Source organism: Mandrillus leucophaeus, unplaced genomic scaffold, assembly GCF_000951045.1.
Source record: "Mandrillus leucophaeus isolate KB7577 unplaced genomic scaffold, Mleu.le_1.0 Scaffold856, whole genome shotgun sequence".
Taxonomy (NCBI): Eukaryota; Metazoa; Chordata; class Mammalia; order Primates; family Cercopithecidae; genus Mandrillus; species Mandrillus leucophaeus.
In genome coordinates this window covers 757,110-772,469 of record NW_012109319.1, presented here as the reverse complement: position 1 = coordinate 772,469, position 15,360 = coordinate 757,110, and the positions used below count along the sequence as shown (strand labels likewise).

General features: G+C 33.9%; 1 protein-coding gene across 2 annotated transcripts in view; it reads right to left on the bottom strand.

The window, feature by feature from the left end:
* FBXO8 (F-box protein 8) overlaps positions 1 to 15,360 on the bottom strand; it is a 57,879-nt gene that overhangs the window by 13,794 nt on the left and 28,725 nt on the right. The window contains exons 2-4 of one of the 2 annotated variants that reach the window (XM_011968683.1): positions 13,085 to 13,266; positions 12,930 to 12,961; positions 9,863 to 9,989 (exon numbers count right to left, since the gene is read on the bottom strand). In XM_011968683.1, the coding sequence (XP_011824073.1) occupies positions 9,863 to 9,989; positions 12,930 to 12,961; positions 13,085 to 13,258 (333 nt within the window). In that variant the 5' untranslated portion in view covers positions 13,259 to 13,266. Of the gene's footprint in view, positions 1 to 9,862; positions 9,990 to 12,929; positions 13,267 to 15,360 lie in introns of both variants that reach the window. The other variant, XM_011968682.1, reaches the window with a different exon arrangement.

Here is a 15,360-nt window from a genome sequence, read left to right as displayed (position 1 = left end):
AGAAAATACAATTAAAGACAAAGGGTATCATTTAAAGCTAGGAGATACTGATGTGACCAAAACATACTTCACGAAGGACCATTAGTCAGGTGTCACATAGTTATCTACTAGAATCCAAAAGTTCCAGAAAAGGAAGAACCTCAAGGCCTAGAACAGTGCCTGGTTCTTGGTATTTTAAGTTGTTGTAGTTGTACCTTTAGTATAAACATATAGTTACAGTTTGGTGAACACTTAGAGGCATGTTTATCATGTCTTATTTCATTTAATCTTCACAAGAACACTGTTATAAGTATTATTACTGTCCACATTTTACAGATGTGGAAACTGAAGCACAGAGGTTAAATAACCTGCTCAGAGTCAACATTATACCAATTGTAAGTGGTAGAGATACTTAATAAATATTTGTCGAATGAATGTTTGAATCTACATGTACAAAGCTTCCAGCTGTCTTTCAAGAGATGCTGTAAACTTCTGAGGATTACATAATTCAATCTGGGGAAAAATACAAAAACAACTCCCTTCCAAAAAAAATGTATAAGTTGGATCAAACATTAAGGGCAGACAAAACCCCAGCACACTTTGAAATACCTCAAGTTATAAATTCTCAAAGGTCAGAGTCACCAATCCAAATAATCAAAAGTAGTATATCACTTTGATGCTATATTTAACTGCTAATGACCTAAAGAGATTTACAGAAGTCTTAGGAATTTTGTTATAAAGAAGGCATCTCTCTAAAAACTTTATGATATAAAAGAAGAAAATGTTACATAGTTTTATGGATAAATGTACACTACAGTTACGTGGTTTAAAAAATGCACTTAAGGTAGTGTTTCCTTCATACTCCCATATTTGAAAAGCTGTAAGTAAGTTGACGGATGTCTTACAATTGATGACACCCAAGAATTGAGGAAATATATTCCTTTGGATTTCTGTTACAATACTCATATTTTGAAGTGACATCTACTGTGACACTGGTAACAACAATTGCTAAATTCATGAAAGACATGTAGAAGAGGCAAACACCTTGGACATTAAAGCTGAGAACTTAAATCTAGAAAGTAATACCAAGTTGCACTGAAACTGTGATCACAATGGAAAAGGAAAAATATTTGGGAGGTATCAAGGGAGTCAGGTAGTGTATGGTAAGAAAATAAAAAGCAAGCAGATTTTTCATTAAAATGTACTTAAAATACTCAATGTACCACTGCAACGTCTCTAGTTACAATTATTTAAATTGCTAACAAAAGTAAAATTCAAATAAAAAAATGTTCATTATAGCAATTCATATTTTAATATTAAAAATTTAAAAATGTGTCCTAGGATGAAGACATTTTCCACTAATTTCAGCTTTTACCCTAGACAATTCACACTCAATGATACAGCAAATTAGTAGCTCCCATAGAACACTGAATAAAACAAGAGTAAAATACATCAGGTGATTTGATTGATGAATAAACTATGGAATATTCTAGGGCCTGAATCTGTTTTTCAACTAGACAATGATTAGAAGAGGGCCTGGGAAATTCGTCTTTCTTTCAAGTTTCTAAAAGGTTTATTCTGAATCCACAAACCTCCTCTGGGAACTGATTCTACACTGCGTGTTGGAGTGACTCTGGGAGAAAAGGGAAAAGGAGGGTGGCTGGGATAGAGTATGGTTAGGGTAAGGTGTAAACTAAAGTTGTCCTAAAAGGCAAAGGGTAAAGCTGCCTTCTTAACCGCAAAATCATCACGGATCAGATTCAAAAAAGATAGACACATATATACACACATGCATATCCATACATACGTCACATTACTCTCATAAAAAGAAAATGACCTCCAGTTTAGCACCATTTGACTAATTGTAGCTGGTTGCTTGAAGGTATTAACTTGTCTAGGCAGAGGAAGAGGGTATTTAGTGTCTGAGAGGCATAATTTTTCACTTTGACTCTAATGTTGATCAAGGGGAAGGGGCCTGACATAAATCTCAGCATTTTAGCTCCTATGGGTATTCTTATAGAGGAGGAAGCTAGTTAAGCCATATTTGGTGAGGGACTCCTCTCACTGTCACCTAGTTTCTTCTGCCCTGATTAAATTTCCCCCAGCAAATTTGGAGATAAATTGATCTGCTACTGAGAATTAGCAATGTTTGTTTGTTTATGAAACAGGGTCTTGCGTTGTCACCCAGGCTGGAGTGCAGTGGCATGATCATGGCTCAGTGAAGCCTCAACTTCCTTGACTCAAGTGATCCTCCCACCTCAGCCTCCTAAGTAGCTGCGACTCCAGACACATGCTATCATACCCGGTTAATTTCTGTATTTTTTGTAGAGACAGGGTTTTACCATGTTGCCCGGGCTGGTCTCAAACTCCTGAGCTCAAGTGATCCACCTGCCTTGGTCTCCCAAATTGCTAGGATTACAGGTATGAGCCACTGTACCCAGTTAGCAATGTTTATTTTTAAAAATTTGCATTGAGGATTACATCTCAAACTCCTAAGAGTTTGGATAATAATAACAGTAATAATACATCAAGATGATTTTGGTTATAAACAACAGGAGACCCAGTTCAAAATAAAGGGATACATTTACTTCAAAAATAAAATTACCTTGCATAACAAGAAGTTCCAAACTAATACGGCTCCAGGTTGTTAGGCTCACAGATAGCATCACAGACCCAATTGTTCTTTCCAGTCTGCTATTCTTGGTAGGGTTACTAATATCCCTCATGGCTACCAGATGCCTGCACATGGTCATATCATTATACTCTCACATACTAATGCCTAGAGGTGTACATGACACATGTATTCGTGCGTGTGAGCGCATGCATGCACACGCACGTGCACACACACACAGACACACACACACACACAGAGACAATACTACTTTTTTGTGTCTCTTTTTAAAACCTAAAAAATAGGCTAGGTATGATGACTCATTCCTGTAGTTCCAGCACTTTGGGAGGCCGATGCAGGTGGGTCACTTGAGGCAAACCTGTCTCTACTAAAGAAAATATTAGCCAGGTGTGTCAGCATGCACCTGTAATCCCAGCTACTCCGGAGGCTGAGGCAAAGAATCACCTGAGCCCGGGAGGTGGAGACTGCAGTGAGCCAAGATTACACCACTGCACTCTAGCCTGGGCAACAAAGTGAGACCCTGTCTCAAGAAAACTAAAAAATCTAAAAAATCTTTCTCTACATACACCTTTTCCAACCTCATGAGTCAAAAGTAGATTACATGGATGCCATAAAAGCATCCTCCAAAGGGAATGGAGCTTGGAATAAAGAATCCATATTCAACTCTGGACCCTAGGAATGAGCCAGCCACACAACTGGTTGAGGTGCTTTCCCTAGTGAGGAGTCTAAATGGTGAGTTATAAGCCTTGGCCATGTAGGCCCAGTGTGATTTTTTAAAAAATTACTTTTATCATAGGATATAGTACCACTAGAAGGAACCCCAAGACATCTCTTGAGTTCCACCTATATCCTTTTCTTTTGCCACATCGTGTAGTACTATTTCCCTCTGGTTATCAGGCTTAACCACTTCAATCACAGCATAGCTACCTCCCCTCCTATCCCCTCCTCCTCCCTTTTAAAATTTTGATAAGTTTGCTTAGTAGCAGGAAGACCTACATTGGCAAGAAGGTAGGGTCAGCTACCAATTCAAATTGTTGTGCCACAGGTGCCAATGTTCCTCCTTTGGATACTACGGCCTCTAATCCAGCAGAGACCAGAAATAAAAGGAAGGCTGAATTACACGTTTTAAGTGCGTCACTAGTTAAAATGGCATTACAGATGCTTGGATGTCTTAACAAAGGTCATTTCCCTGTTTTTCATTTCTTCTAGCATCCTAGCTGCAGTTGTAGAATCATAAGTCTAAGCCAATCATGTAATCTTTCTATTCTATTCTCTAGTGCTCTAGGGGTGCTCGCGTGATTTAATTATGTTCTATAAGAAATGAGTAGAAGTACACCAAAGGCTTCTGAAAAAGATTTTTCTCCCTAGTAAGTATAAGGAATATGAGGAGAAAGCTTCTTTTTCTGCCTCTCTTTCTTTGCACTGGGACACTATTATGGGGGAAGTGATATTTTGAGTTGTGGTAGCCACCTTGCTCTCAAGAGGGTGAAAGTCAACACACTCAGGTCCATCAGGAGATCATTATCTCACTAAAATAACTGGGATACCTGCATCCAGGACTCTTTTGAAGTAAACAAATGTAAAGGGTTTAAGTCACAGTTTAGGTTCTCAGTTCCTTGCAGCCAAAAGCATCTTAGCTGATACATACAGGGAGAAGTAGGTACTGCAAGAAGCCAATCATAAAATGTGGAACATGCTGAGTCGAGCAGCACAACGAAGGGTGTTGCGAATTCAGTTCTTTCTAGCTAGATCTTAGTTTATACTATAGCCAAGAATTAGAATTTTGAGTTTATTTTTCTCTTTCTTTATGCTATCTGGCATTGTTTGAAGTATGCATGTCTTACTGTCAACTTGTTTCACATTCTACTACCTATAAGTTTATTCCTGAGAGATTCACTTTCAGTAGAAAGATAAAGCCAAATTTCTAGACATATAGAACTAAGGATAAAACCTCAACAGGTAGTACATTTTCCAAAGTAAAAAGTATCTTAGTGGCCTGCCAGCCTTCATTAGGAATACTTCTGTGCTGTAAGAAGTACTAAGATTTAAAAGAGTTAGTACAGAGAATGAGATATCAAAGAAATAATGATGAATGGTCTATTAGTTACAAATTATTTGACAGATACATTTATCAATGTGTACAGGCAGTTATTTGAATTCAGTATTGCTTTCAGGTTTATTGCCTTACCCTTATTGTCCAAAGTAAAACTTTCCTTTCCAAACCAGATGGTAATCAAAATAAAAAAATGGAAAAAAATCTCTCAGTCTGTCAAGACTCAATTCAACTCTCAGGGTTTGTTTGTTTGTTTGTTTTGTAGTACGTACTATCAGACCAAAGGAAAGAAAACAATTAGAGACCCACAGACTTTGATAAGAGAGAAGATTACATCTGATAACTGCAAGTGAACAACAGGATATTTCAATCATTCTAAAACATTTATTTACACACAGTAAGATTACAGATAATCTGTACTAGGTTATCTCAAAGTGTATTCCCTGGAATGTTTTTACCTTCCTCTCCCCAAAAAAGAAAGAACCCCACGTCAAACAAAATTAGATACATATCACATATAACATCTCCCTTGTTAGACAGTCACAATGTGCATCAAGGTATTAAAGGCTTTGAAAAGTTAGGCTGTAAATAAGCCAACTAATCATAATCTATCATGTTCAAATTAGACTTAAGAATTCATTTTTAACTGTGTATTCCCAAGGAATGCATTTGGGAAATGTTTATCAGTACATTCTAATAATGCCCATGACAGTTTTCATTCCCTAGGAATAAAAGTTAAAAGTTATTTTTCACCACCGTTGCTATGCTATGAAGTAATGGTAATGACGATTTAGTTGTTGAATATTGGAGCAAAAAGTCATTAACATATATCTGAGATACTATTCATAAGAACTGAACATAAATTCCTGAAATGCTTTCCATAATGGAGAACTACAAATTTCCTGTTTATACTTTAGCTGGTCCAGCAACAAAAAGAACACGTTATCTTGAAAGTAAGTTGCATATTCATTTCTACCTAAAACGTGTGGATACGTCAAATTTAAAGTATGTTTTATAATAGATTATATCCAAGATCAATTTAGTAAAATGCATAAAATTATATGCATGTGGATATTTCTGTATAAATACCAGAAAAATGTGCTTATATAGTCATTAAAAAAAAAAACAAAACCTTTTGTTATCTGACCCCAATGAGGACTTAAAACAAAAAACTGTTTAGAAACACAATTACACAAACAAAAATAAACCTATATTAAAGTTAAACCATGTTCACTACCAATTTTTCAAATCCTAAATTTAAAAATAACTATGTCAAGAAAGTGTTTTAATATACATTGGAGCACAAGTAATATAGTTTACTGGTTGTTAAATAAAATTACTTCATTATACTACTGCTAGTGGAATAAAATTGACACACACAACTTGTACATGCAGGGAAAATACAACTTAATGTAAATAGATGGTTTTCAGCACATTCCTTTACTAGAATGTGGCCACCTGCCACAAAGTACACAAGCTCATGCACAAGATCAAGACGTTACATACAGCTGAGATCACAATGTCATGCATAGTACAACAGCGTGCCAGATTATCGTACCACAAACTGTGCGGATGTTCTCCCCCACCCCATGAGCCACTGCCAGCAGCTGCTGTGGAGCTTGGTTACCCATATCCGTGACATGAACGGTGTCCTTTGGAGAATCTTGTTCCCTGTGGCTGTAAGTATTCTTATTTTTATAATATTTTAATGATGCTTGCTATCAAAATGTTAAGTACAATACTGGAAATTATGAAAAAGTAGATTTTTTACAATACTAAGCAATTATATACATCTTATCTCAGGTACCTGTAATAAGCATCACGTATATAAACATATCATCAAAACTAATTTAGTGCTCAGAGTTAAATGAACCCAAAATAATATATCTGATGACAGTGCTCCAGTGAGTGGGGAAAAAGAAAACAAAATACAATCTCCAAAAAGTACTGCCTAATTTTGAGCACTCAAAAAACTTGGCAAGAGTCATTCTAAAGTCTGGCTAAAGTATGACTCATACAGATATGTGCTATATAAGAACATTTATTAGGATAGATCTTTCACTTACATGATTTCAATTTTGAATACTTGACTTGGTAAACAATTAGCCAAGTTAACATTATTTATGTTAGTCAATGAAAGAAAGTATAGAATATAGTCACTGAACTACTTCCCCTCCTTTCTCTGAACTTATTAAGTGTATTGCAATGTCCTTGTTTTTCTATATATTTCCTAAGTGCATTCTGGTAAAGACAGCATTTTCTTTTGCTATTAGGTAACACTTGCTAAATTACATGTTCATAAAAGCATAGAATCAGAATTTTGGAACCTTGAGACACATTGAGTGGCTCAGCTCTATTCCTCTTGGGAGTACTATATGGCCCTTTTAGAATGATAAATTCAGTGCTTCTGGAATATTCCAGAGTACCTTTAAATCAGGCCAGGGAGTGAAAAAAAAAAGAAAATACAGCCAACTCTCAATAACAATGGAAGGTAGGATAGATAAGTAAAATCTGAAGATCTAAAAATTTTATTTTAATTAATAACTTGAATCTCCTCTCTTAACATTTGACTTATAATTTTAAAAAATTATGTCAGATATAAAAAGAACTTGAATTTGAGCTCTTTTCTCTGCCCCCTCTCCAAACACCCTAGAGGAGGTACTAATAAGAACTGTATAGTCTGATATTGGTAGCTGCAAAGATGAAACCTATTTATATGTCTAGCTTTTCCAAATTAGATATTTAAACCTATACATATAATATTTTAGTATATGAGGACCCATGCGTATTTTCATCTTCGTGTAAAAATGATTGCTTTATAATTTGCTTAAAAATTGGCATTCCTTTAGCAAAGAATGACTACTTACCATAATCAATATCAGCAGTTACATCCAACTTTTCTGACTTTGTAACAATCTACAACTTAGTACTTACCAGGTTACATTTCCCTTAGAATGTAACATTTGAAAGTGATATGAATTGAAGATGACAGTTTTACTCCACATCATAATAATTCATGAGAGGAGCCAGCATGCCTTGATTAAATGGACATAAGACTGGGGCTTAAAACAGCTGCCTCTCCTGATTCTTATGTACTGTACAGTACAACATTGTAGCATTCTGCCTCAGTTTTCCTCCAGCAATCATCATTCAATTACCTCAACAGACTGATGCAAAATACATATCTTTATTATGACTATTATTATGATCATTGAGACAGGGTCTCACTCTCACAGCTTATTGCACTCTTGACCTCTGGGGCTACATATCTTTATTATGATTATGATTATTATCATTGAGACAGGGTATCACTCTCACAGCTTACTGCACCCTTGACCTCTGGGGCTCAAGTGATGCTCCTACCTCAGCCTCCCAAGTAGCTGGGACCACAGGCATGTACCACAATGCCTAGCTAATTTTTTAAAAAATTTTGTGGAGACAGGATCTCCCTATGTTGTCCAGGCGGGTCTCAAACTCTTGGGCTCAAGTGATCCGCCTGCCTCAGACTCCTGGAGTGCTGGGATTACAGGCGTGAGCCACTATGCCTGGCCTGCAAAATATATATTTTATTATAAAGTTCATCATATGAACTGTTTTAATTAGCAACAAATAAAGTTTAAGTTAAGAATAACAAAGTGTCTATAACTGTGCCATTATTTGAATATGTAAGTGCAGGAGAATCTCTTATAAGAGCAGGTATGCCACAGTGCAGGATAAAAAAAGGGACATTCTTATGTTGCCATATGTTTACATGGAAGATAACTGGGATTTGACCAAAAACAAGGTGAAAACAAGTACATTTTATAATAAAAGGCATTAGAAAAAAATGTGCAATAAAAGGACAATAATATTTAAGTTTATGATAAATAGTTTATCCATTTATTTGCCTTTCTGAAGAATGATCATTCGATTCTAAAAAGCAGTGTTGTATTGGTAAATGTGTAATTTGAACTTCTTATAAATCATTCTAATTTCATTAAGGTATCAGTTTGTTATTCATTGACAGTAATACCTCTTTAAATAGTGATGAAAGAAAAGAAACATCTGAATTTAAGTATTATACCTGGCTTTACAATAGATATACTTTGTTATATTTCTGGAGATAAGACTTAACTGATAAGAAGTATATCAGTAATCCTTTGCAATGGCATTTTATTTTAAATTTATGTACCATAAAAATTTAACAAAAAATAAACCATATGTAAGTAAAAATCAATTGGTTAAAAAATATATTATTGGTATTACTATATGCATACATATAAAATTGGTATTTTTGTTTAAGACTCAACTGTTTTACATAGGAGAAACATTTCCCTAATTATAACAAAAGTTAAGATAACTTTAGAAAATACTTGGCTGCATGATTTGAACTGTCGTTAATACCCCAACAACAAATAAAAAAAAGTTGGTTTCAAAAATTAGGTAAATTAAAATAATGTTGCAGATTAAATTTTTCCACAAAAAATAATGCATCCAAAAGTAGTAGTTCTGAGTGCTGTATAATTTTCACTTAGATTTCTAAGAATAAATCTGTAAGTATTTAAACATTTCTGAAAATCTGAACTTTTCCAGGACACAGTAAAATAAGAATAGGGAAAAAAAAATCAGTGAAAAAGTTGTTTTCACATTTTGATCATGCTTACATGTTATGTTAAGAAAGAATTAAATAATTAATACGAAATTCTTCAATTTTATAACAATCTACAAATAGTTCCTATGTCAACATGGAATTACATTGTTAAAGGCATTATTTGAAGACAACGTTTTGATTTGTCAGAAAATAGAACAAAGTCCTCAATGATTATCTTTGATAAAAGTAACCACTACTAAGGAAAAACAATAAACAGAAAAAAACTGCTACAGATAAAATCTGATGAACACACTCTGCGTTCTTATTATCAAATTTTTGTGCTCTCTACTTATAATGTACTAATATTGTAATCAGGTCAGTAGAGGACTGAATACACATCATGGATGCTGCTACACAAAGTAAGCAGGTAGAAAGATTAGAATGTGACATGGTAAGGCGAAGAAAAATGACTATGTCACATAGCAATAGTTTAAAATACTGGTTTTCTCAGTGATTAAAAAAGCATGTTCAATGACTTTTTATTTTCCCTGCAGTTCATCATATTGGAAAGCTACAGCAAGACAGTAATACAGCTCACTGGATACAAATATTCAAGTTCTTCACTAACCTCATCTGGGTTGGCATTAAAGGTGAGGCTGCCTTCATCCAGCTGCATATACAATTTTCTAAAAGAAAATCCTAAAGGTGGGTTCTTATTGTATATGGAACAGTGACCCCAAGTGGATTTGCACAACCTGTAAAATCAGAGAAAATAAGACAAGAAAATATTACTACATTTAATTTCCTAAGTTAAATATGCATATACATGAAAAAACAGTAACATGAAATAAGATTGAATTTTATAGTTATAAAGTTTAAAATTTAAGTTTGTACTTGTTTTCTATTTGTTTACTAGAGTATGACAGATGCTTTAAATTTAGCAATTTTGACAGCATCTAATAAATATGAGTTATAAAGATCAATAATATTCATGAGTACTATCTGAAGTTAAACATAAACTATCATAATAGTAGTAATAATAGCTAACATTTACTGAGTACTTACTAGATGTCAGACCCTATTTTAAGTATTTTTATTGGATTAGCTTGCCTAATCTTCACAACAATCCTATGACGTTGGTGATACAGATAAGAAACACAGAGACAAAACAGTTACCTAAGATCATATGGCTAACATGTATAGATGCAGGATTTCAAACAATGAGCAATCCACAGCATGCAATTATTAACCAAGAATCTAAATAGGGTTTATTAACTAATTCTATGTGCTCTATTGTGAAATAAAACTAAATGGGAGGAAAAGATTGCTGGGCAGGGAAACAACTTTTGTTTTTCAAATAATAAATGTTACAACAGACAAATTAAACATAGAAATTGTTTGTAATGCCACAACTTGAATACATTCATCAAGCTGTGATGTTAAACATAGCTGTTTTTAAGATACTGCTTCAAAAATACTGGTTCTTTACTATCAGAGCGATACATGATTGTTTAGAAATTCTATAAAACCTAAAATACTAACAGTTCATATCTCAAAACACACTGCAGATTGGGATAGTTGTTTCTAACTCTTTACAGAGGCAATAGCTACTGGTTATTTGAAAGCTAAAGTTTTATCTTATTATAATGCCTGGAAATTCTGGATATCTACCAAAGAGCCTTAAATATAAATGCATTATTCTAGAGACACAGAGAACACTTAAATTATATTCTGATACAATTGTAATGAGTCTTTGTCTCAAAATTATCTCATCTGTTGTGTATTCAAAAGCACCTGCTACTTGTTGAGACAAATGAAACTGTTTACTTTCTTATATTCATTATTAGTTTCTGCCTCAAATTTCCTTCTTTTAATAAACACACAAAGTGCAGGGCAACAAGAAAAAGTTACTGTCTGAGCACATAACATCAACAATTGTGAGGACAAGGGGGTAAAATACCTAATTTAGCATGAGACTATCCTCTTAGTAGTTGATTTATACTGCTGTATTATTTTTACCCACCAAATGAAATCACTGACTGAAAACTGTAAGTATAAAAAATTGTTTAGAATATTATCAATATTTTTTCAGTCTTATTAATCTAGTCCCAATAAAACTCAAAACTAGAGTTTTATTACTAAGCTATGTGAAAACCAGAGAACTTCCCAACATCAATGAGTATTCAATACATCCAAAGTTGAAATTAAAACTAAGCCAGTCTTTAATTTCAAATAGAACCAATTTATTATTAAGGAGAAAATCCAAGTATTATTAAAATAGGCATAATTATGGCAAACATTTCTTTCACAAATGAAAAATTCAGATTTAAACCTCCAATGAAGAATATATTCTGATTGACTTTGGGAAGACTAGAAATTAAACTTTTTAAAGAAGTTCAAATAAAGAAACAGAAATTAAGTTAGGGAGGAATACTAAAATGTAGAAAAGAGATTATAAAGAATGATCCAGTTTAAAAGTACTTTCATTTCCTCTTCTATTCACATGATTAAAAAAATTAATAACTTATTTGTTTTAAAGACTCCTCTTTAATAGAATTTCCTCACATAGTACTTTCACTATGTCAAACAAATGAATAAAAGAATAACAAGATATGATATTGACGATTTTTATCTATTTAGAGGTTGAGAAAGGACCTATATAACTTGTACTATAACTGTGTGACATCAGAAAACCTAACAGGAATGTCATTACTGAAAATATATTTTGACTAAAGTTTGCAATTTATTAAGTCTCAATTAGATTTCTAGTTTGAAATTACATGAAGTCGTAAAAAGATGTTTGTTTCTAGTTACATTCTATATTTTTATAAAGATCCACTTCAAGATAGTAAGACAAACTTTGGTAAGGGATGCTAAAAGGTCTGAGATCCAATTATTCCATGTTTGGTAATATTCTTAGGCCAAAAAGTCATGTACCTATACTTTTTGTTAAAGTATAAGATGCTATTGAAGGAGTAACTTAGGTTCAATAAAACAGATTCTATTCCAGCAAATGTTCTTAGATTTGTGGTTTTAATTCAAACTAGTACAATGTGAAAATTTATATAATCTACTTTAAGTTCAGCAAGTAAATAAAAACAACGGTTTGTCCCCTTGCTTTCTAATATTTGCCTACTTCATTAAAATGTTGGTTAGGAAAAAAAAGTAGATACAATTTTCACCAGTTAAATTTTATTCTAACAAGCACCTTTGAAGAAATATAGAATTGAGTAAAAATGTAAGGCTCTATATGAAGAAAATTAAAAACAGTAACATTTGAGGACTATTCATTGATTTTGAAGTCTGCCTATTCTTCAGATGGGATACCTATGGGAAGCACAAACTACACAGCATGTGAACACTCCAACTTTTAAATTAGAAATTCTCACTCCACAACTTTGCGGTATTTTTAGAATAAAGTGAGAGTTTCTGATTTATAATGAACTGACAGAGCCTGATTGGTAACCTCTCTTCTAATTGTAAAGTTGTTATTCTATTTTCTATTGTCCTCCTTTTCACAAGATCAAATTTGACTGTGATGCTAACTGTATATTTTTCCAGGTTTTAATAAAGAGCATCTCAAAGTACAAGACCAAGTTTAAAGAAAATATTTTGTAATATATATTATTAAAAGAACATTTAAACATGGTTATGTTTAGAGATACTTGAATTCAACATTGGTGGGTTTAACTTACCCTTGCCAGAGAAGTTCATCATTTGCGAGGTCCTGCCAAACACACGAAGCCAAGCAAAGGTCAGTTGCATTCAGGTAGGACAAGATGGTGAAGCTTAGCTCAGGAGGCAGCATTTCCAAATTAATGAATCCTTCCTGTTCTTTTGATTTCCTTGCCTTCAAAAGATGATATATGTCAATGCCTCCTTGGACTTGTTTACGATGATTGCTGTTAGAAATGTTGTTCGCAGCCATTCTCCTGCTCTGCTCTCTAGTGAGGTAGCCTTGCTCACTGTAGCCTTCTTGTTGTAGCTGCTGGTTTCTGACAACTCTCCACAACCCCTGACCCATCTGCAAGCCTGGGAAAAAGCCAGAATGTAATAAGGGTGACATTTAAAAAGTAACCCACTTTCCCCAGTGGTATAACAAATCTGACATGAAGCATTCATTTACCAGAATTAAAACTTCTCATTAAAACCTATTAAAACCAGAAGTATATTATTAAGAATAGTTGAAACATTGTAAGTGTAAATTTTGATAGACAAAGTTTCGGAATTACTTGATTTGATCATCACCTTTATCCCGGTTTGCTAACTACTTTTAAAGTCCATAGGTGACATAATCATTTTTCACGTGGTAAGATTTAAAAGTTACTGATGTCCTTAATACTCTTACAAATTATAATTATGTGGACTTATGGGCCAGTATCAAATACAGCTCTGATCAGAGCAAAGACTCTAGTTAAAAGGCCTCCAGACCCTGCTTTTCATCACAATTCAGTCTAAGCTAAGCTAGCTCCTTTTAACCAAACTCCCAGATGTGTTAATAGCTGGGAAACAGGCTTTTAGTTTAATTCTTGCCAGTCTACACTTACGTTGTAGACTGTAATAAAATGTAACATAGGCCCTGAAGTCTAATTCAGAAACCTTATAAATTAGACACCTAGAAGTCCAAGATAAATGCTCAGTAACAGTCTACTATTTAGTTTTGTTGTTGCCTTAAATTAAAAACTGTAATTTAGATAAATTTTCTAATTCTTCTCCACAAATCCCTATGGATTCTTCAGAAGTACCTGGGAAAAGTCACCAGAAGAAGGCGTGCTCCAGTCTCCCCACTACCATCTGACCTCCCACCAAGGCATTCTACATTTGTCTGTCACATATATTGACTTCCTCATGTACAAATGTATTACAAAATTCCTAGATCTAGATTTGGCATTGCCTTTTAATAGCTTTTCTAGGGCAAATAAAGTCATTCAGAACAACTAAATCAGTGTTCTTAATGAATATGAATAATTACTTTCATGATCTCTTTTTCAAACAAAATACTTTTGTTTTATCAACTCAAGTTGACAGCTAATACCTGTGTGTTTCAAAAACTTGGAGAAAATACTGACTTTCCCATAAAATCATTAAAATAGTCAAATAATTTTTATAGCATGACCTGAACTTAAAATATAACGTTGTTTTAATTAATTGTTTACAATAAGGACTAACAAAAACAAAAGCAAAAATCCCAAACGACAAAAAAACAAACCAACAGTGACTAGGTATCTTTTAATTAGAAATAATTTGAAAATTGAGCAGAACTTCAAAGAATGTCAAAGATACTATTATTGTAGTATTTAAAAAGGTATGATCCATGCATTTATTTACTAAACCTTTGGCTACTGTTTCGATAATGGCCACTAAATTCAGTCATTTGCTGATTAAAGCAGAAAAAATAGTGCAAGATAATTTTTAACTCTTCCCCCACCTTATATTGTCCTGCTTGGAATCCCAGCAGCTTAAGCTATAAAGGTATGGCGGGGAGGTATAAAGAGAAGAAACTAATAATTTTAAAGTGTAGGCATATTTGTTTTTGAAAAGAAGGCACAAAAGATAACCCTTCTCTCCCTACTACACACACAACACCATGGTATTTCTTCCTAAATAAGTGGTGAAGCTATACAAATAAAATGTTTTAGAAAATACAGAATATCAAGAAAATAAAAAGCCACAGACCAGTAGAAAATCTTTTCAAAACACATATATGATAAAAAGACTGTGTATCCAAAAAAGGTAAAGAACTCTTTTTTTTTTTTTAAGTTCATTTTTTAAAAAATTATACTTCAACTTCTAGGGTAAATGTGCACAACGTGCAGGTTACATATGTATACATGTGCCATGTTGGTGTGCTGCACCCATTAACTCGTCATTTACATTAGGTATATCTCCTACTGCTATCCCTCCTCCCCCTCCCCCACAATAGGACCCGGTGAGTGATGATCCCCTCCCTGTGTCCAAGTGATCTCATTGTTCAATTCCCACCTACAAGTGAGAACATGCGGTATTTGGTTTTCAGTTCTTGCGACAGTTTGCTGAGAATGATGGTTTCCAGCTGCATCCATGTCTCTACAAAGGACACAAACTCATCCTTTTTTATGGCTGCATAGTATTCCATGGTGTATATGT